Source organism: Cavia porcellus, unplaced genomic scaffold (assembly GCF_034190915.1).
Source record: "Cavia porcellus strain 051 isolate PalLab524CR breed Dunkin Hartley unplaced genomic scaffold, mCavPor4.1 scaffold_26, whole genome shotgun sequence".
Taxonomy (NCBI): Eukaryota; Metazoa; Chordata; class Mammalia; order Rodentia; family Caviidae; genus Cavia; species Cavia porcellus.
Genome location: NW_026947509.1, coordinates 48,999,237 through 49,022,875, shown reverse-complemented (window position 1 = coordinate 49,022,875; position 23,639 = coordinate 48,999,237). Strand labels below are relative to the sequence as shown.

General features: G+C 35.1%; 1 protein-coding gene across 5 annotated transcripts in view; it reads left to right on the top strand.

The window, feature by feature from the left end:
- Erbb4 (erb-b2 receptor tyrosine kinase 4) overlaps window positions 1-23,639 on the top strand; it is a 1,018,041-nt gene that overhangs the window by 816,361 nt on the left and 178,041 nt on the right. For all 5 annotated transcript variants that reach the window (XM_063237442.1, XM_063237441.1, XM_063237439.1 and 2 more), the window contains one exon: window positions 1,123-1,221. In XM_063237442.1, coding sequence (XP_063093512.1) covers window positions 1,123-1,221 — 99 coding nt within the window. The remainder of the gene's footprint in view (window positions 1-1,122; window positions 1,222-23,639) is intronic.

The following is a 23,639-nucleotide window of genomic DNA, read 5'->3' as shown; positions in this document are numbered from 1 at the left end:
CACATTGTGTTTTGCTGTGGATGATCACAGGGAAACATTTTAAATCTTCTGTTTTTAAATGACCACCACCAGCTGATAATAAGAAAACAAGGAATATGGATGATCTATTCAGGAATAGAAGACCATTTTTGTCTTTCTTTCATTTTAATGTTAAAAGTGTCTTATGAAGTCTTCATTGATGGCAGGATGAATAAGTTAAAATCTGAAATACTTTTTCTATCCTAACTTCATATTTGTTCTTGTGTTCATTTGGTCAAAAGGCTTTCTAAAATATATTCTTCCATTCATCCTTGTATATCTTACTAAAATTATTGTCCTCATTTAAATATTTCAATCCTGTTTATTCAGAAATGCTAATATTTAACTTAATGTTTTACATTCCTCAAATGTTATCAGCTTTATTTTTATCAACTTTATTCTCTCCCAGTGCATAGATCCTGTAGAGATGTTATAATTATGTTGATAGAAAGAATTAACAATGGCGACTATGAATATTTTATATAAATGCTTTACATCAAAGGTAATAAAACTTTCATATACACACAGAATTTAATACTATATAAAAGTTAAGATGTGTGCAATATTCCCTAGTATGTGCCTTTGAAAACTGAATGTAATCACCTTTGAAAATTATTTCTTAAATCACTCTGAACTTGAAGAACATAATACTATGCTTTAGTTTGAGAATAGATAGCTTTAAAGCTGAAGGAACCTCCAGCATTATTTAACTCATTCTTCTAAATAATAGTTGAGATTGTCAAAATTTTAAAAGTGTAATAGTCTTCTCAAAGGCTTGAGAAGTCCTTGTTATCATCCAAATGTCATTATTTTTTTATCCCATTTCTATATTTCCTTCACTATCCAGTGTTTTCTCATGCACACAAGTTGAAATCCACAGTAAACGTCTTTGAAAGCAGAATATCTATGTAATTCATCATCACATAATGAAATTAGACAATTAATATGGACAATAACTTGTGACATTATAACAAGTACTAGCTGTTGATTGAATGAAAGAATACAGAACTCTCAAGACAATTAATAGACTGAGAAATCAGATCAAATTTTATCTCTGTTATAGATGTTTTGATGTACATGTAATGTGATTTGTTTTTCTTAAAGGGCATTTGGGTCCCTGAAGGAGAAACAGTGAAGATTCCTGTGGCTATTAAGATTCTCAATGAGACGACTGGTCCCAAGGCCAATGTTGAGTTCATGGATGTAAGTACCTGCGTGCAACGTTGATATTTTTATCCTTTACCACACAGCCTGTTTTGAGAGTTGAAAAAATAAAGGTGTACATAAGTTACAGTTTCTTCTCTGGGAAAATTGTATATTTTTAACTGAAATTACTAAGACCACATTATATTATACCTCTTAGATCACCTCCGCTTCACAACTGTCTACATAGGTACTGCCGTAGAAACCAATGTTTGAAATGTGAAGCTATTTAAAATCCTCAGAGAGAATTATCTTCTGTGAATCAGGAATGTAATGTTTTCATTTTTCATTGTTAAGTAGAACCAAATATTAAGTGAAAGTAATATATAATTTGAACTGAAAAATGTATTTGACGGCCATCAGTCACCGCTTATATTGAACAATCCAGTGTCATGAATGGATTTCTTAAAATTAGTTCACTGAATCATACAAAATGTCTTATGTGGTGACAATGGTAATCACTGATATTTTCAAAGTGCTTACAAGGTGCTAAGTTCTAGGTAACAGATAATATTTATGCAGTGGTAATTGCCAAGCACTCTTATAAATAATTTACAAATCATTCCTCATCTAATCCTAGGGTCCAGGTTAGCTTGAGTTCACGAGTTTGGGACATGGAAAGTTTAGCCTTTGAGCAAGGTGCTTGGCTTTGGCAGGGTCAGTAAGTATTTTCTTCAGAGAGTCAAGAGTTATGAACCATGTGTTCTCTGTGGCAGCTCAACTCTGACCTTTTTGGTGGGAAAGCAGCCATAGGTAATTAAGACAAAACAAAAGAAACAAACAAACAAGCCAAAAGTGAATGGGTGTGTTTGTGTGTCTTCCTGTAAGGCTGCATTTACACAAAACAAGACAGGTACCAGATTTGGTTTGAGGGCCAACCACTGCTCTCAAAGCTTGTGTGTGTAAGTAGTATGGTAAATTATGTTTTAGCAGTGGTTATTATGATTTGAAGAATTAATGAGCTGCTTTACCTTACTGGGGTGTTGATCTATTTGAAAATGAGTTTCTCTAGTATTTGAAATTAGTTTCTCTAGTAAGTTACTCTGCTGAATTTAAGTGTGGTATCTGTCTCAATCTGATCATTACCCATGAAAATGTACTTTTTTGTCAGTTCCAAGTCAGAAGACAGACATTTACAGGAAAAAAGCTCCCAACTATAGAATAATAAAAGAGTTCTACAGAATGAAAGTACTTTATCAGGTCAATCAGAACCTTAAGATTTCTCAGAGCAAAAACTGTAGATTGAGCTGTTCAGCAAATCAGAGCAGGATGGAACAAAATTAATATATGTTGCATGCTGTTAGTTTTTCAGATTCTACAGAAGATATCTTGCCAGGTTTCTAGCAAAAAGCCATATACATTCTTTCTCTATTTTTTTAAGCATAGTCATAAGAATGATTTTGATTTTCCAATGACCTTTATATGAAAGAAGATCCAAGCATATGTGCTTTGATTTTTTTAGATGAATCACTATTTATTCTTACTAGTTTTTTCTTTAAAGATCTTTTGTAGATTTTACAAGCATTTAGGCTCTTACCTTGAATAATTTATTTGAGTTTAATACTAAGCACCTTATGTAAAGCAATTTTTAGCTTGTTTTTTTTTATCACTGATTGCATAATAGAGCTGATAATCAGCTGATACAAATGCATTGCTCTAAACAGTTGATTCTGTGCATTATGGTGAAATATTTAGCAACACCCTTGTTGCTTATCTGCCAAAACCTGTCTAATAACTATTGTCCAGTAAGTACATAATATTTTCTTCTGCAGGTCTCTAAAGCTGTTGGCATTTTTTGTGGTTACATGTCTTGGCTCATGTACTTGAATTGAAAACTGAGATCTTGTGCAGTAATGTCTCAATTATTCTATTTGATTTGATCATAGCTATACATGTGTGGAGAGAATTTTTAAAGAAAACAGACATTATCAAGAAAAATTCTAGTAGGTAAAAACAGTGTAGGTTAATATATGAAGCTGATAAATAAAATAATCTTTCTCAGCCTGGGCTGCAGCCAAAGCTGAAATACAAAGAATGCTAATAATCTCTCCTTGAGCCCTGGACAGCCATTTTTGTCATATTTCCATGGAAACCGACTGGCAAAAGAGGGTTAAGAGGCTACAAAATAATCACCTAAAAAGGAAGCTCTAAAAACCTAATCATGATTTTGAATGATTATTTGAAAGCCACTAACCCCATCCGTTTCCCCCCTTGATCTGAAGCCTATTTCCATGGAAACAGAAGGGGGATAGCAGTTTGCAGCCTAGATTTCTGCTGAATGTTAGATGAGCCTCTGATTGAGCCATGAAAGGAGTCATTTTCCTAGATGGTAGATGGTTTTGGTAACCAACAGACCAAAAAAAAAAAAAAAGGAAAAAAAAGAAACTTTTTCAAGGTTAAAAGATTAAAATTTTGACTGCGCATGCCTTATTTGTGAATAGCTGCTTGAAAATTAAAAGACTGATGAACTGCTATTGCAGAATTTCTGTAAATGCCAAGAAATGCTTCCTACTCTGTTGGTGACTCCTTTTAAAACTTTTGACAGATAGCATCGCAATGGTGGAAACTGTTTGACTGTTAAATGGATGACAAATTAAGTATTTTAACTCAGCTGGATTGAATTTCATGTAAACACAGAGCTGCTTTCCATCCCTCCTTATTCAGCTCACCTGTTGTGTGTCTGTGTCATTGTGACACTTTGCATAACATGCTGAACCACAATAGGACGTTTGCATAAGCAAAGTTATTTGTAGTTTTAGCATACAGATTCCATTGAAATTACACATATTCAAGAGTTACTAAAAGTAGTATGTTGACATGGATCTTAGTTTAGGCTCTTCCAGAAATAGAAGCTAGGATCTCACTAAAAGAAATTCATTTTGGAGGTGAAAGACTCATCAGGAAAGAGGAAACAAGTCAGAGGAACCAATGAAGCTAGCTGTATTGCGAGGCACTTCGCTTTTGTATACTAATGTCGGTACCCATTTGTATTATGCGTGTGTTGTGTGACATTCCATAGAAGGAAAATAAGACTCGAATGAAAATGGCAATGGCGTACTCTTAGTGTTAGATCCTTTGTACCTCCTCTAACTTTACATTTGAATAGATTACTAATATATATTCTTTTTTTCTTCATTTAATTCCCTAGTTCAGTTTCTGCATTAGGTTGTTAGCTAAATCAGTCGCTCAGGGAGAAACTGTATGAAGTAGGTACAGTCTTCAGCACACCCACCACCACCACAATAACAACATCAACAACAGCAAAATATACATACCAGACAGAGCAGTACTGGTTAGCATACCAAGTGTCACAAATGAAAAAGCTTAATAGCCAAACTTCATTGTCATGATTTACATTTCTATTGATGACCAAGGGCAAAGGAGAAGACTTATATTTTCTGAGAATTTTTTTGGTAGAAAATGAGGTAAATATGGAGCAGTTTATATTCTATCAAACGCTCTACTAAAGCAAGAAGGGAATTTTCAGTCACAGGGCTGTTACTTAGCTCGCTTGAATATGTCTAATAGATTCGTAATGACAGTAATGACACAGGGTAGGTGAACAGCCCGTACGTTCCTCCTTCCCATAAAGGAAGAGCACGTTGAATAACACTGAGAAAATGACCCTGAAGGTCCATCTTCCTAAGAACGCCTGCATTTACACAAGCTCTTAGTTCTTATTTCAATGACACAATTATGCTGAAAAAAATGTAGGCTTTTTGTGAGGGTTTTGTTATATTTTTTAAATCCATCTAATGCTTAAGAACACATACCTAAGCAATGATATTACTGAGCAAGATTCCTGGAACAGGAAACCATGTCTGGTAAAATTACACAGGACCTTAGCTTTTTAGAGGGCTCAAAACTCAGTATTTCCACCCCTGTGAAATTTAAGCCTATCATCAGTTGACATAGTTTTTCAATATTTTACTTCCATCATTTGTTTCCTTAAAAGTTAAGCTGGACTGAAAGAAATTCTGTAATTATCCTAAATTTCCAGTGACAAACAATACTGGCTTTGTCCTCCTGGGAATCCCGTTGGTTTCAGTTTCTGTGTGGCACACTCATCTGACCGCACACTTCTCAGTTCCATCGTAGGAGGGAGCGTGTCCTGCAACACGCTGGGCCTCACTGTGGCAATGACAACATTCTTATTTAATAAAGAACCTACTGTTTTCTACATACGCCATAAGAAATTTTCTCTACATCACTGTTGTTTTGCTATTTTCTAAATAAAAGTTCACAGGCTTATGTTTATGTTTTTCTTCTCGACATTGCCTTCCTGCTATTATCTAAAGGGGAGTTATTTCAATGCTAATCAATATCTTACTGGGGTGATATGAATATGATTCAGCAGTAGTTTGCACTTTTTCTTAGTACAGACTTCCAAAATGATTTAAAGAGCTGTTTTATTTTATAACCCTGTCATATTACAAAGATTCCTGTGTTTGGATTCATACAGTCAATTGTAACTCTTAGTTCAATCCTGTGTTATACTAATAGGGGATATTTAAAATTTCATGTCATTCTAACTGATTTTTTTAAAAAAAATTATGTGATTGAATCCAATTATATCTTTCACCCTTACAGGTTTCATACATTTACATGAATTAATACACTCATCTTTCTCACATGTGGATAAATTCAGACATTTCTTGTATTTTTAAGAGCTATAACTTGTTACAGGGTCCACTGCTTTTAGCATGATCCTCAAAAGTTGATTAACTTGATTCTCTTTGCTTTAAGAAAGATCATAATTTTAAAGATCACAATTTTAAATAGTTCTACAGAGCATACTTGTTTTTCATAGTAAAATGTTATGTTCAGAAACTTAATTAGAAACAGAACTTGGAGTCTTTTAAATCTCTACTAAAATGAAAGAGGGAGAAAGAAGAGAAAAAGAAAAGAAGAAAAAAGAGTGAATGAGGGAGGGAAAGGAAATAAAGGAAGGAAGGAGAGAGGGAAGAGGAAGGAGGAAACAGAAGTTTCCTAATAACGAAAGTCAATAATTTTTTGTCACAGTTCCTTTCATCGGATCTTTCTCATGTCTCCTTAGTTGCATAGAAAATTCATCAGCGTGGCACCCAAGGTAATGGTAGCTCCTATGAAGTCTTCACGTCTTCCCTTCATTCTCGTGGCTCTAACTTTCTGTGTCTAACACCTTGGCTGCCACTTTTCCTCACAACTCACTGCAGCTGACTTAAATTCTCTTCCCTTATTATAATCACATCCTCAAAGCACCATCTGCTTTCCTGCTCCTCAGAATCACACTGACGGCAAGCAATCCTGAAAACACTGAGACTCCACAGTGCCAGCGTCTAGTCCTCTTGTCAGTGTACATGTTACGCCGAGATCATCACGCTAGACTATAAAATTCCGTCTCTAGGCTCCTTTGTGAATCTGCCTGCCTCTGCATCCTTGGTACTGACACTTTGAAATCCCAGGGCATCTCCCGTTTAACACTCCCAGAAAGGGCTCCTGTGTCCTCTCTTCTCAGTCTCTTCTGCCTGCAGTGTTACCTGTTGAAATGATTTATGTCTGTCGCCACCATATTTTCTCTATCAGAAATTTGGAATTCCTCCTTGAATGACACAAGCGCATACAACTAAAGAACAAATGTCTGATTCCACGCCAAACATTAATTTAGATAGCATCCTTTACTTTTTGTATTCCATGGCCTTAATCCAAGCCATTGTCTGTTTCACCTTGAATTAGGAGACTAATTTAACAATTTAATCCCCTTACTCCTTAACACAAAGCCCAGACTGTGTCATTCCTCTGCATAAAATCATCACCAAAGTAAAATTCCAGAGTCTTGGCTTGCAGACTCTGATTATGTTTCCAGTTATCTTCCCCGCACTGGCTTTCCAGGCCCCTTCCAACCAAGCTGGCCATGCCTTCACCTCGAGCACTTATGCCCCAATTACAGCTGGTGACATCCTAGTTATTCTCATTTTCTCAGCCTAAGTCTACCTCCTAAAAGAATCTTTTCTTGACTTCTTAGTTTTAAGTTATAACTTAGTAGTTCTCAGATTTTTTTCTTTTATAGCATTTACCACAATAAACTATTGTATATTCATTTTGTTTATCTTAGTTTTATTATAGAATCCCACTATCTGTCCCCAGAGTATAGGACCTTAAGTGAAAATTACTATTTTTTATTTATGGCCCCCCTATGTATCCAACTAAAAGCATGGTGTAAACTGATGATTATAAAACACAATCACTATACAATTAAGTGGCTTGACTGAGTTGTGTGTGCGTGTGTGTGTGCACATGTATTTTTAAAGATTTATTTTTGTTTCTTTAAATTCTCTATATTTAAGGATAAATGATTTCAGTTATTTTTTAAACTTCAATGGTTCCATCCTTGTGATATTAAATCATTCCTGTTAGGTTATTTGTGTTGTTCACCTCTGATTTATTTCTACAAATTCCATTTAGTAGGTGCCTTGAATCTAGAGCTTTGAGCAGCTAGCTGAGACTGGTGACTTGGTGTAACTCAGGGCACCCTCTGAAGGCTTTTAGAGCAGGTAAAGCCTTGGAAGACTTCCCTGCTGCATACAAGAGGCCAGTAACCTGCTCTGCTTCCCACTAGGACCACTGTCTATAGGGCATTTTTTTAAATATTTCCAGAAGATTTTTTCCTATATCTGGACAAGTCATACTAGTTTCCTGTTTTAGCATTTTATCCTGATTTCCTGTAATCTTTTGTAGTAATTTCAGGTAATGTTTGCGCCCCCTGAGGAAAATCTGTTAAATCCTTTTATCCCCTACTCATTTCTTCTGTCCAACTGCATAAAGACATCAAGATAGGATCCCATATAAAAAGACAGAAGACCCTGATTTTATCATAGACTTTGACTAAATCATATTCTAAGAGTTAACTGATTACAGTGACTATAGATCATCAACAGAAGCAGCTGAATTCAACAGCTTCCCTAAAACCTTCCTTTTAAATATTGCCTTAATGGTCACTAAAGAGTGTGAAACCAGGAAAAGTGCTTCACACATTTTGCCTTCCAACAGGCGTATGCTCTCTGTTGAAACACCTAAAAGAGAATGTCTAAGTCCAAAGCAGCGTGTTCGCTGTATGCTTCCTCATCGACTCCTTGAGCTGTCTGACTTCATCTTTCCTCCAGAGCAATTCTTGAAATTGATAAATGGAAGGCTGCTTCCCAAGAGCACAGAGACTACACACAGTATTTAAATTTGCTGAATGAAAATCAAGGTCTATTTAATGCACAGCCTTCCATACCGCAGGTATTTTCCAGATTCTTAAACTCTGTAATTTGGTGAATTTGATACATGATTAAAGGATATGTTATTTTTCCATGTGGAAATGAAAGAGAATTAGACTGGTCATGTACATTGTCTGATTTCACTCTAACCTAAATTTGATAACTATGATGACTTAAGGAACTTTTCCCACTCAGTTTGATTGTAGTTCTAAGAGAAATTGCTTATAATATTAAGATTTTTTCGTAAAGTGTGAGTAGAAAGTTTTAACCCAGAGGACAAACTAAGGTCATAGAATTTCTAGAAAATCAGTGAATAATCTAAGACATAACACACCTTGATATAGATAGGTTTATTTAAATGATCTGTTAACAAATTAAGGGATGCAAATGTATTGTTTTTTAAGGACTAAGGGGCCATCAACAAAAAGTTTTGGTTTACATTATGTGACACAAAATCATCTCTGTTATCCATTGAGAAGTAATTGACTTAGGAAACAAATGATTTTTATGTTGCATTATTTTGAGGTAAACAAACACCTCACATAACTGCAAGTACTCTTAATGAATTGAGCTTTGAGAAGAATGAAAGTCGTGGACCCCTTGCTCTCATGTCAAGCCAGGGAGGAAGGTTAGAACCCCAGGCTCTTCAGCTCCAGGCAGTCTACATCCTACAGTGAATTGATATGCACACACACACATATATATAGATATATGTCTGTGATGTTAACATAAATGATAAATATCCTACCTATTTTACATTTTAAAAATGTACCTTTGCCAGTTTTAATAGTAACAATCTCTAAGAACCACTGCATGGTTGGTATTGGTAAAATTATTATAAAAGTGACTACTTCACAAGGATACCTTAAAATTCAGTCCTGATACTTTACTCAAAATGATCAAAAGAATTCTTCATTGTAACTCACATCAATGCTCCACTGTTCAGAAGTCTATTTATTTGTAGTATTTTTGAGAATAAGCTGTCAAAAACTGAACCAGTTGGCAGTAGATTTTTTTGTTGTTGTTACATCAAAAGAATTTGTGAGCAGGAACTTGGTTCTCACCATTTCCGTATCATCATTGTCCATAAGGAATAGTCATAATGGAAAAGTCATCTGAAGTACACAGTTAGAAATCACCTAGATTGCTAGACATCTTAATTTTTAAAGTTTAACTTTGCCTTCAACAGTAGTCTACAATCCTGGGCTCCATGGGGAGAGATTTCCATTTAGATTAAATAAGGATTTTTATTGTAAAAGCATGAATTTGGGTACTGTTTTATTTGTATTAGCGTTCTTCCTTATGCGATTGAATATGAGCTGATTTCTGTGATATGGAAGTAGACAGTAACGATGAAGACAGAGGTTTTAACTCAATGACCTCAAAGACAAGGTGGAAAGAGATCAGTCTAGAGCGTCCTTGATCACATTCACCAGGACCTACAATTAATAGACATATTTTACAAATATGTTCTAGAACGAAATATGTTAAGATCAAAATTATAGTCTATAAAGAAAGACCTTGACTGCCATAAAAATGCCTGCAAATGTCTCTTAATGACCTGAGCTCTGAGAAGAATGAAAGTCGCAGACCCCTGCTGTCATGTCAAGCCAGGGAGGAAGGGCGGAGCTGAAGGCTCTTGGCTCAGGTCGGCAGGCTTCTCAGCCCACTCCTGCCTCTTCTCACCCTGAGTACATTGTTCCAGCAGAGAAAGGACTGCAAGTAATCAGACATGGCAACCTGGTCACAGGCTTTTACTTCGAGGTGTATTTTCTCTCCTGAGTTCCTGAAGCTGTCTGTTGCACTGATGAAAATACAAGCTTTGCTCAAGAAGCTATTTTTCTTGCTCCTCAAAGTCCTGTTGATGGTCAAACTGTCACTTCCTTCTTATTTATTATTCCTCCATATGACATGTAGGTCACTCACTCATATCCTTAGATTAGAAAATCAAGCTGTGTATAACTTTCTTTTGTAAAAGAAAAGACAGACAGGTCTTCCCCATTTATTTTAAAAATATTGGTCATATATTGCCTACACTTTCAATTTCATGATTCCCACTCCCGGAAGGAAGGATTACATAGAAGGCATATTTTAACCTGTCAACACGGTAACTTGCATTGCTTATGCTGTATGAAGAGCTTGGTCTCTTCCTTCCCAGCCAGCATAGATATCAAATTGGTCCTTGGAACTTTTCTAAATGCTACTGCAGATCCCAAGAAGGCATCTTCTCAAGGCGTGTTGCTTATTGTTTATATACAGCTTGGTATAATGTGTATAGATAAGAACGAGTATTTCTTTATCTGAGAATTATAAAGCTTAGAGTTTTCTACTGTGATCTTCAGCTCTGCAATTTTATCTAAGGTTTAGGAGTGCAGTGTAACCTCTCTGAACTTAAGTGTTCTATTATCTGCTAGAAAATAATTAGAAGCTGGAAACAAAGGTCTGCATATACGCAGTTCCTTGGGAATCCCTGAGCTCACTGAATCAGAAAGCCTGTGGACCACTGGTCAGCTGATACTGGACCAGGAGCTAATGATAGCAGAGAGTGCTGCTTAGCTAAGTGAGGAAGTTAACTTAGGGAAATGAAAATGAAACATTTGGGATTCATGGTTGGAGATCAATTTCCCTTTTTTATTTGTTTCCTGGCAAGAAAATAGCCAGGGGAGCCAGTTATTTTTTTCTTACTTTGTTTCTTTTGTTTTGACAAAGTATAATTAAGATCTAAGAGCCCACTTGATTTCAGCTCTGCCCTGCCCACTGTGATTTCCTTGTATCCCCCACAATGCAATTTGAGTGAATCAGGAATATGTTTGGTGTCATGCATACAGATAATAGGCAAATCTGACCAGTAAATTAAAAATCATCAGCTCTGGCAAGCATGTAGAAAATTTACCTTAAGCAATATGCAAGCTGTGAGGGGAGATTACAAATCCAAGCGTTAGAGTATCAAATCAGAAAGGCATTTTTTTCCTCTTGTGATTAAAACAATCAGTCCAGATCCTTTAAAATAAATTATTTCAAAATTTGGAAAACTCATTCACTTAATGAGCACATTACTATACGCTCAGGAAGGTATTTTATTATTGCATAGACAGGTGCTTGAAAATATAATAGTCTTGGGCTGGGATTTAGCTCAGCGGCATAAGCGCCTGCCTTGCAAGCTTGCAGTCGTGAATTCGATCCCCAGTACCAAAACAAAGAAAAGAAAATATAATAGTCTCTAAATTTTCATATATAACATTAACTGAAAAGATAGTGAATTTTAACCCAAATTATCCTTTTACTTTTTGCTAAATTCATATAAGTGCTACAGTACAGATGATACTCACTCATTCTTTAACTGTGGGTATGTTATTTTTGTAACCCCAACAAGGTCGCGAGTATCATCTTCAACCCGCATCTTAGCCATGGAGTGAGTCGTGAGTTCTCAGTAATGAAATGAATTTGAAAGAAGAGATAAAATATATTTACTTGTTTTTAATAGACTTTCATGAAGTGCCTAAAACTTCCACAATCCTTTGCCAATCTGTGCACACTAAGGATTATAAAATTAGCTCGCATGCCATTACCTATGTTTCTTCAGGATGGAATCAAGAAAATAAAATTTAGAAGACTTGAATATGATGAGCCTTGTTGGTTCTGGGATCTTTGGAACTTCACCAAAGCAGAAATCACAAAGTTACTTACCTTCCATTTTACTTGCTTGCATTTGTCTACTAAGTTGTTTTTTAGTTGGTCCCACTTTTATGTGAGATTATTGCAACATTTGATTTTTCTTTTGTGTGTATTTCTGAAACACCTAGGTTTTATGGGATAAAATGAATGTATTACAACAAATAAATTGATCTGTTTTATAGTTTATTTTATTCTCATTTTTAATTTTTTCCTGGAAACATAAAAGATACTTGCATGCATTTGTCACCTGTGTTTTGTTATCTACTTTTAAAAAAATCCATGGCTATAGAAACATTTTCCTCTAACTGATTTAGCACTGTCTGAAAGTATAATATTAAAGTTTAAATATAGCTATTCGGTGTAGGTGCATCAGTCCTTATTTTAAAATTTATATTTGTGTCAAATATATTTCTACAAAAAATATTTAAGTATATTATGCTTTAAATGTTATATTCCTATTTTATTTTAAAGGAAAATTTGTCAGTTTTCATTTTGATGTAGTTAATTCTTGGAGGCTTAATTTGTTATGAATTTTCCACTGTAAATTCTTAGTTAAAACATGCCTTGCCTCCTTTTGTACTTAATGAATTTGTAGACATGAAAATATTTTGACACTTTTTCATGTATACAATATTTCTCATATAGTGTTCATAATTATGTATACTTTCACGGCCTATAAATAATGTCAAACATGTTTGAGATAAATTAACTTTCTGCTTAGAAATCTAGTTGTCACTGAAAACAATTTCATAAAGAAAAAAACTGGTACCATTTGAAAACAACATCTATTTCTTTGCCTTGCAATATAGTTGCCTTCCAATTGTATTCTCCTATGTCTAAATGTATCTTTACTAACATGTTTTTACAACAAATTTAAATTTTTGTACTGTATCATTAGAATGTGTAACTATAAGGAAATAGAATGTTTTTTTACAAATGGAAATTGAAATTTATAAACTGCTTAGATATAAACCTGCTGACTGAATTTTCTAAGTGAAATACAGTAAACAACATTTTTAATTTTTTTTTTTTTTTTTTTTTTTTTGTGTGTGTGTGTGTGTGTGTGGGAGAGCCAACTCATGACCTTCTGCTTAGCAAGAAAGCACTTGAGCCACTGAGCTAAATCCCTGGCCCAAATCAGATAATTGATCTTCTTTTCTTTTTTGGGTATCTGGGGTCAAACTCAGGACCTTGCCCTTGCCAGGACCAGCATTTATACCGCTGAGCTAAATCCCCAGCCCATAAACAACTTTCTTAATGAGGCACTAAAGTCTTTCTGTTGTTTTTGAAGGAAACAGGACTATTATTATAGTAATCCTTCCTGAATATAGCAGTTCATCTAGTGTCCAGAAGAACTACTAACTACCATGCTGTTTAAATTTACTTAATTTAATAAATGTCTAGGTGACCTCAAGAAGATTTTTCTTAGTGGGTAGCTCTATTTTTCCACTTAAATATTTTAATTGAAATTTTACATATAATTTGGAGACCTCCAGTAGAGCTATAGTAGAAGTGGAAATCTTGGTTTAGAAGACAGTCCAGATTTTACAAGAAGGGATCCCAGGACACTGTCTTTTTGATCTCTTTCCTTGAGAAGCAAAATAAGTAAATGATTTGAAGTTACTTCAGATACTAAAAAGAAGTTTATTATATAATGTTATATAAATACAGAACAGTATGATTTAGTAATTCTAAAAGGTTCAAATAAATATATTCATAGCTATTAACGTGGACGTAATCCATTGTCAGTCACTTGCAAATGAAATAACTCAGGATATTATGAAAAAAATCCTCTTTTCATTCTCCATCTTTTGAGCCATCCTTTCTTTATAATGGCACACTTTAGAATAAAGAATAAACTGTTGATGAAATAATTTCAGGCGAGTTGATTCTAGCACATGCATAATGGTTTGGGTTGACCTCAGGAGGTTAACAGAGCATACTCTATAGTGAAATGAGCAATGATGAGAACTCGGTCATTTCCTTGATACGGCTCATGTGAAATTGCTGTGAAGTAATCTCTTGGTGTCCTTCCCTAATCTTCTTTCTGTGGATTTAACAATACAGCATGTCCTAGGATGAGTGAAGACATTGTACAGACCGTTCCTCCAAAGAACTTAGTAATTATCTCATTGTAAGGCTCACACACAGCTGTCCATTCCTAATCAATAAATTATTTTCTCTGTGTTAGATTTAAATTCTATTAACTTGAACTTTTAGAAACAAATCAAAGAAACAAAAAGAGGAACAAATTTTTGTGAAGTCTATTGTGATACAGGTGTGTTGAATGAATTTTCTCCCATTCATTATGCTAATAAAGCAACAAAGACTGTCTAGCTCTAAAGTATACATTAAGAAGAGACTTGCGTAATTAATGCCAACTTTTTCACAATAAGAAAATGAAAGCCTATGTTTAAGAACTTCTCATTATGTGGGAATTTTCTCAGCATGTCTCTTTCGCACGTTAACAATTCAGACAGACACAGCATTGCTTCTGAAGGGTGATGCATATGCCTAACTACTGTTGCATCAAGGATAAATAAAGGATTTAAGGTATCTCTGCTCATAATACAAGGTATCAATTTAATTGCCTAAACGACATGCATTCCAAACAAGACTATGGTGGTGAAAGGTTAACAGTCAGCCAATCAAGACTTGATAAAAGGCAGTTCTGATAATTAAGTCAACTAAGCAGTCTGTTTTTAAAGGTGCCTTTGCTAGCTTCAACTCCTTTGGAACATTATTCTGTGCTATCTAACTGTCAGTCTGGTGAATAATATTGCATTAGAAGGTCTTGGTGTGCCATGAAGTTGATATGAATGCATGTGAGTGCTAGTACGCATCTAAATGATTTGAGTTACAAAGCAGCGCCTGAGTATCGCATATTCAGGGAAACGGGATCTTGGGGGATTTTAAACCTTTTCAGTTTTTCCTCAAGTGCTTAAATTTAAAAACACATCAGTGTTTGCTATGGAATATTGGCATAGTTTCAAAGTCAAATTTACCTGGAAGTAAGAATAAAATCAATTTCACCATTTAAAGAAATATAGGGAACAAATCAAAAACAAGGTCAATTAAGATTTGGAGAAATCCTATGACCCATTATGTTCCTAGAAGCTGACTCTCTGATCAGGTCTCTCCCTGGGCATTGATTATCATAATAACACATTGCAGAAAATAATAATATATTTATATTTCATCCCTGGCAAGTGGAAATTTTAATCTGCTATTTCAACATCAATTGTTGTATATTAGACCACAATTTCCACATCTGCAGTGTGTCAAGGAGGAATTATGCGATCTTACAAACTGATGTATAAGTTGAGTATAATTTTTTACAATTGTAAGATTCTATGAGTTCAGTCAAATATTAGATTAAATACACTCCCTTGAGCCACTAAAGAAAATCACATGGAATTCAGAGTGGGAACACAGCTATACCTGTGAATGTCCACGAGCCAGGAAATTAAAGGCCATAAGAATTCATGCAGCCTGTGTCACCTCAGTGTTTGTCCATCTGGTATGATGTATCCTACAAATTCCTAGTCTAAATGGCAAGGTTTAGGAAAAAGATCTCATTGGTCTGCTTTGGTATTGTCTGTCCCTATATCAAATGAAGAGGCACAGTCCTGCTTATCAAAAGTGACTCCTAGTCTAACAGTTTTATTGAACCTCATTGGTGAAAATCAAGTCTAACAGTTTTATTGAACCTCGTGGGTGAAAATCAAGATTTATAAAAGAAGGAAGAATGGAAGAAACTACCCAATAAATGCTAATAGTTCTGATCCAACCAAGGAGGCCAGAATAGATCTTTATCCCATACTTGGGTAGTCTAATTTTTCTGTTTCTCTTTCTTCCCCTATTTTGGTCTTATTCATATTTAGAAGTAGAAATTTTAACAAAATATATTTTCTCACTTTTAAAAATTAGAACAGAAATCTACAAATACTATATAAGTATATAGCCAACTTATATATTTATAAAATGCATAGTAGGGTAAGACATGATGAAAATGTAGCTACTGATTTCTCCCTTAGAACATGTTTTATACAGGTAAACTTTATAATTACTCCTCTTGGTATTTACTAAAAATATTTTATGCAACCATTTGTTGATGTATTTATTTTGGGTATAATTTATTGACTTTCCAATATGGGAAAAATATTTACTATTTGAAATATTTTCGTATAAGTTTTTTCTCTTGTAGTCCCTATATAGTAGTGACATCATACTTTCATTTTGCTTTAATAATGTTTTTCAGTATTGTTATTAGTAAGTAGGCATTATTCATTGCAGATAATTATTTATTAAAGACTTTTTTCTAAGAGTTCCATGTCCCAACATCTAATTCTTCCCAAACATAAGAACAGAATTCTTTTTTTATTATTTTTTTCAAGGTCAGATAGTTCAGAAACCTATCAGTTACTCTTTTCTTTTAGGAGGAAAAATTCTCCATAAGAATCCACCTTCATACTACAGTCTGCACCGGCAGTGTCTAGTTTAATCACAGCTGTGATTCTGTGATTTACCCTATGCTTGTTAACTGAATTCCACTTAATTCCAAGGTACCATAACTCTTCCTTCTTCCTTCGCCATCTCATTTTAGTGAAATTCATATCCATGATAGTTTGGATCCAGTCAGGAATTGACCGTGGCAAAAGAGTAACTACCATATGTACGGAAGCTCACTTGTTGCCTTCCTAGAGGGACAGGGAAAGCCCGCGAGGGTTAAGTTGAAGTGGTTCAGGCTTTGTGTAGAACCTTGAGCCAGAGATAACAGAACAGGTCACTGGAGCAGATCTGGTGTTACCAATCAGAGGGAACTCACAGAATCCTATACAACTGTGCTCATAATGACCTGGCATAGGCTGTAGGCATCCTCTGCAGGCTGGAGAGCGATGATCTATAACAGGTGGGCTGGGTACCAGGTAATCTAGACAGCCTGAGTGAGTGGGGTCTGCTGGTGCAGTACACGCAGGTCACTGAGTGCAGTGCAAGCTGTGGCCGGGGGAGTGGAGAGAATGCAGGTGCCTGCACCTGTCTGCAGGCTGCAGAACAGGCCAGTCACTCAACACCCTTCTTTTCTTTTTGAAAAGACAGCGGAAAGGTTATCACCAGGCAGAAGGCTGAGAGTCATGAAGCCTGACCAAGGCTTGGGCCTGTGGATGGGATGGCTGAATTTCTTCACGCTGTTGCTGTTCTGTTCACCTTTCCTCTCCTCTTTCCTAAGGCCTTCCAAACCTACCCTCCGCCTGTATCAGGAGGTGTAGGAAGCTTGCACAGTCCCTGCACAGCCCTCTGCTTAAAAGCTTAACACCATGCTCCTTTCAAGAAAAATGCCTGCCATGGACCACGTAGCTTTTCACAGAGTTCTCTACCAGTCATCTGAAAACAAATTTATACACCTGATTGCTGGCAGTTTTGCAGGTTACTGCAAGTAGTTTCATTCACTATGTAGATATTGAAGCAAGAATAAAATCTTCTTATAGTTAAACTCTTCCACTTGTAACCATGCCATGGTCTCCAATACAGAACTTTTTTGGGGGGGGGGTGTCAGATTTTCCATTTAAAATTTTCAAGCTTCCAGCTAGATGAGGGAAGGGGACAGTTCCCAGCTACCCTGAACATGCTGAAGATCAGGGAGTCCAATGTACCACTTAGAAATTTTACTTCTTATTATTGCTTTTAGCTCCTCACATTCAACTTTACCAGTTACTGAATGTCTCCACTTTATACTCACTTCCTATTTCCTCCTTAGTGAAACCACTTTGCATTATTGGATCGGTCTTGGTAGGCACTTAGCATTTTGTACTTAGTTTTGCTACAGCCACCTGAAATGTGCTGACATTTTTTTCACTCACTTGTTATTATTCCTTCTCCATTATTTTTTCTATCTCACATAAAATCTTTTAAATGTCTTCGCTCTTATTTTAGTTGGATTTTGGGAATGGGTAAGGTATACATATCTATTTAGCCTAATGTAAAGACTAGAAGTCTTAGAAAGATTTTTAAAATTAAAAGATCTTAGAAGAGCTCTTTCTAGCATTTTTTCCCTTTTAGCTTTTTTTTGTTTTTTTTTTTTTTTTGTTTGTTTGTTTTTGAATGTAAGTGAAAAAATATACGCCCTTCAGTTTCAGCCATGAAATAATCTCAAGCTGTCCAGGAGAGCTTCTCACACAGAGGACACAATTAGACATCCTTTTGGCATCAGGGACTGAGTTGATCATCGGGAGTTTCGGGAATTCTTCAGACTGTACTCTTGCCATTCACAGGGAAATAAGAAAGGCCTGAGTGTCCACCTGGAGAAATGGTAGTTCGTCACTCTGCTTAAAGTAGTCACTGCTGGGAGAAACATCTTAGAAAATAGCCCGCCTCTAAAGTTCTTTAAAAGTGAAGTTTTTATTTGACTCCTTCCATAGGCTGAATTTATAAAAGCATTAGCTGAACATTGTCATTTTTATTTAGCTATAAGGGAAGTTTTATGGAAAGCAATATGCACAGTCTAAATTATTTAAAGATAGCGGTTGCAGTGCTATGGGTAACCCTAGTGTGAAGACTCCAGAAATGTGTACGGTGTTGTCTACATGGACCAAAGAGGATTATCAAGGTAAAGAAGACAGTGAGCAACATGTGACTCTTGACAGAAGAATCTAAATGTTAACACATCCAATCTCCCTAATTTGAGATAACTTTCCCTTCTCGTGGAAAAAGGAATGTGATTATTATCTGTAACCCTGATCGTTCAAATAATACTTCTTTATTGAAAGGCCAAAGGTATCTGAAACTGAAATTAGCATAACTAGTCATGTTTTTGTGCCAGTAATATTTTCTTTGTAGGCAGAAATGAAAAAAGAATGCCAAAGGCAAGATTCTTAACATTTTTCAGTTCACAGATTCCTTTGAAAATTTTGATGAAAGGTTTGTACTTTTTGTTCAAAAGAAGTTCACATCAGTATGTTTTCTCCCATGATTTTTATTCTGTTTCTGGAGACGGATAATGTGTCTGAAGTTTGGATACACAGGTAGGACTCACTGACTCCTAGCCCTTTTCTAAGCCCCGACGTTACTCTGCACTTGGGCTGCCCACGAGACTGCTCTAAACGTTGATATGGCAAAATTGACAGTATGAGGACCAATGCCAAGGCCTTTGCATGTCTTATCTTTAATTTCCAATGACCTATAAAATAGATTCGTATAATGAAGAAACTAAAGTTCTAAGAGGCTGTGTGAATGCTCCAGCAACCCATAGCTAGTCAGTGATGGAGGAGGATCAAATCCATGTTTCTAAAATACCTCCATTCCCCAAGTTATCATGCTTAGAAGGTTGAGTACGTTTATGAAAGAATTTAAACTTGAGAATTAGAATCTATCATAAGTATCCCTGTAAAATGTTCAGATACTGGAATTCTTAAATCATCCTTTGATAATATGACCATTGCCACAATGAGTGGGATTCTTGAAATGGGGAAAGAAAGAAGCAGTTTCTTTTAGTAGTTCTCAGTGTTCATATGTGTGTGTGTGTGTGTTTTCAGTTTACTAGAAGAATGTTTTAAAATAAAATAGAGGGGCTGGGGATTTAGCTCAGCGGCATAAGCACCTGCCTTGCAAGCAGGCAGTTGTAGGTTTGATCCCTGGTACGGATAAAAAGGAAAAAGACAAAAATAGAATAAAGTAAAATAGGTAAATTTAATCTAAAAGTTACATAAAAGAAGTAAATGTTTAGAGTACTGAAATGGTAAACACATTTTAGGTTAAAGTAACGCTTCTAGTGGCTTCTGTTCACAGTCTTTCTGCTGAAACCTGGAGTGGAAATACTCAGGTTACATCAAGGATTCCTAGGCTTTCAGTTCCACACTCTGCCAATCAGTGGACTCTCACCTCTAGGCCTGACTTTGTGGCCTGTGTCATTTTTGTAGCCCCTGCTGACTCTGTCAGTGGTCACCTCAGATATCTACCGCTTCCCTCTTTCTCAGCCCAGCACACATTATAAAAATATTTCAAGTCTGATCTCATCTGCATCTTTCTGCATTCAGTTTTAATTTTATCCAGATCTACTAAAAAAATCCTTGGAAGACAAAAGGCTGATCGAGCTATATGGGAATTGTCTAGAATTGTTGCATAAAGGAATTTGGAGCTGTAGGTCTTGCTGGGAGGGACTGAGGGAGGAGCAGGGATGGGACTTGAGAACTTGCACAAGCTGAGGCTCCACTAGTGTTGCTTCACAGTATAAAGGCCAACAGCGATCGACCATCAGCCCTGGGGCCTTGCGCCTGCAAACTAAGGGCTGCCGAGAACTATCAGCCGGCTTAACTAAAGTTCTCTTCTAATCGCCAAGGCATACAAACTGGCATTTAGTTGAATTGATGTACTTTGATTTTTATAGCATTCTGATTATGGGTTTACCCTTAAGACAATGCAACAAAAGATTTTTCTCATCAAATAACATCATGTTCAAACATGGCTCCCTATTTTGAAAAATTATTTCCATGAAAAACATGAAATGCTGAATTGTAGAACCTGTTGGTGGAATTTATCTGACAAATGATCATTCCCAACTGATCCTTTTGGTATCTGGTGACATTTCAAATCGTAAAAATTTAAGTGATTATCTGTGAAGTAGTAGCTTCGTATCTTTTTACCATTTTGATGCTTTTGATTTCAACTAGGAATAGCTGTAATGAAAATGAATATGTAAAAGATGAATTTTCTTGGTATAGTTTTTCCAAGATATTAGTATAGTCAATTGTCTTGACAATGAATTCAGCCATACTCCATAAAATGTTCCTTGGAATTAACACTCCATTATATTAAAAGCATTCTTTGCCATTCAGAATGAACTTGGTGTATTGGTGAGCAACTGGCTTTTAATGTAGGAAAATTTTATTTTATAGGAATTTAAAAAGAATGTTAATAGATTTTGTATAAGTAAATCATTTATTGTGTTTTGATTATAAACCTGTAAATACAGCAAATACTTAAGTAAAATTTGATGAACATATTTGATAAAAATATTGGAAAAAATTATTTGATTAATTTATCGGATAAAAAATCTATATATTATGATTAAGTCCAGTAATGATTTTTGTCAAAATTCAATATATGTCTTAAAGATGGCTTTTCTTGTCTGATTCCACATGCCCACATCATCTTAATCATATATGCCATAAACAATAACGTATCAACATGTGGAATTTTATGGGTTTTTTTTCCCTAAACTTATTCTCTATAGAACATTGAATGTTGTCTTTTATTTTATTTTCTCTTATTCTACTATTTCATATTTATATATTCTGTACTTTGTAACAGGTTTTATATATATATATATATATATATATATATATATATATGTATGTAGTGCTTTATTTCTTGTTTAGTAAGTTAATGTGCTTTTGAATCTTTCTTTACTTGTAAAAAAATTCTACTTTGCAGGGATCTCGTCTCTTTGCCCTGGAAAATGGTTTAGACAGTCTTCAGCACCCAACACAGTATCTCCCACAATGCACACTTTTTCCAAATTGTTTAACTACTTGGCTTTTTAAACTTGTATTTGACTTTGAGGTAGTTATGCTACCTTATGAAAAGTTCAACCAGAAAAATATACTTCTTAGATAACTATTTTATTTGAATTTTTCTTTTTCTCAAATTTATGATGAACTATATTTCCTCAGTCTATAAATTAAACAACTCACTATGCACCTATAAAGACAAAAAGAATGCAATGATGTTGACAATAAATTTCCATAAACTGGATATGTTTCTGAAGATTACATAAATGCCACACCCTTCCTAATATTTATACTATTTCATTCTTGGATTATATTGATATCACTACTAGTGACTTCATAAAACTTGAGGTTATACAAACATGAAAGCTTTTTCATTAAAGAAATTAATCATGAAAAGATGTGACAAAACTCTTTACCTGAATTATTACCCAGTAATTTTCTTTGACACAGGCTTTTCAGTTTTTCTAGAGGTAATACATTTCTGGGGTAAGATGTCATGCTTATCTTGATCAACACTATAGTTCCTGGAAATGGAGAAGGAAGTTAATTCATATTTGTGAAGTACTTACGTTATTGATGTTTAGTTTTTTCTCTGATTTCACTTATTTCTTACCTGCATTGGTAAGCAATCTATATGTGATGATAAAGTTATAAAATATAACTTCGATTAAATCTATAAAATACTGCTAAAAGCAAACTAGTGAATACTTCATTTTAAGTGGTTCACATTGTACTCTGAATTCACCATGACAGATACTCTGAGGTGGAATTAGGTGTGGACAGGATCAGGTTACTAAATTACAGTTAGTTATGGATATTGCACAGCAGGCTGATGACAGGTACTAAATATAAGAAGAGATCAAAAACTATGTGAACCTTTAAGTTTGCCAAAAGTATTTTTTAAAACATTAATTACAGTACAAAACACATTGCCAGGAATCCCCCTGAGGAAATTCTTCATTTTGAACGTACATCTCCCATCGTCTTTGCCTTTCTCTGAAGCAGATTTGAAAGTGTTCCTTATTATGTCTGATAAGAATAGCTGTGAGTCACTATGGAAAAGATGTAATCTTGGATGAAGTAGTCGTTGGCATCTGAGGAAGCCCCTGAAGCTGAGCTGGCAGAGTGGTGGGACTGCAGCCCCGCAGGATGCTCGGGCAGGAATCGCGTCCTTGAAGGAGACCGTGGGCAGTGGCTCCTCCGCACACAGTACATTGTGGTTTTTTTTTTTTTTTTTTTTTAATTTTTTTTTTTTATTTAAGAGGAAAAAGAGAAAAAACAAAACAAAACAAAGCGATGTAAGGGTACAAGTAATACAGAACTAAAAAAACAAAAACAAACAAGCAAAAAAAAAAAAAAAAAAAAAACACAGTCAGAAATCACCAGTTAATAGATTACACATTATCATCTTAGAGATAGTTGCTCAAGTCACAGTATCAAAGCATATAAAGTGACATTCAAACAGAGAGACTGCAAACAGTTGTGTTCAGTGATCCAACCAAAAATATTAATATGGTCAGCTATTTAACACCCCTAAACACACTTGCAGTTGTATCCTTTAGAGCATTTTTTTCCCTCTCTTTTTTACAACACAGTTTACACATTTTGGGTTTTATTACTCCTTAGTTCTTATTACTTTTTTTTTGGAAGAGAATAAAGTCAAATATGGCAAAACAAAGCTGTCAGTCAAAACCAAGGATAGACATAGCTCATGATGTAAAAACAGAGTACAAGGTTATCAACAATGGTTACCATAATGCCTCTTGTTTCCTTAAAAAGAATTGTCTATCTCATAAGGTATTATAAAGTTGAACAAAACAGTAGAGGACAAGACCAATAAAACCTAAACCTTGTAAACATTACAGGACTTCCAAAGAAGATAATAGTCAAACCGAAATGGGCATCATAGTGAATCTTATTGCCTTCAAAGTAGTTGCCTATACCCTCAAACTTGATACTATCATACAGAACAGAACAGAATCTAATCAGTCAAAAC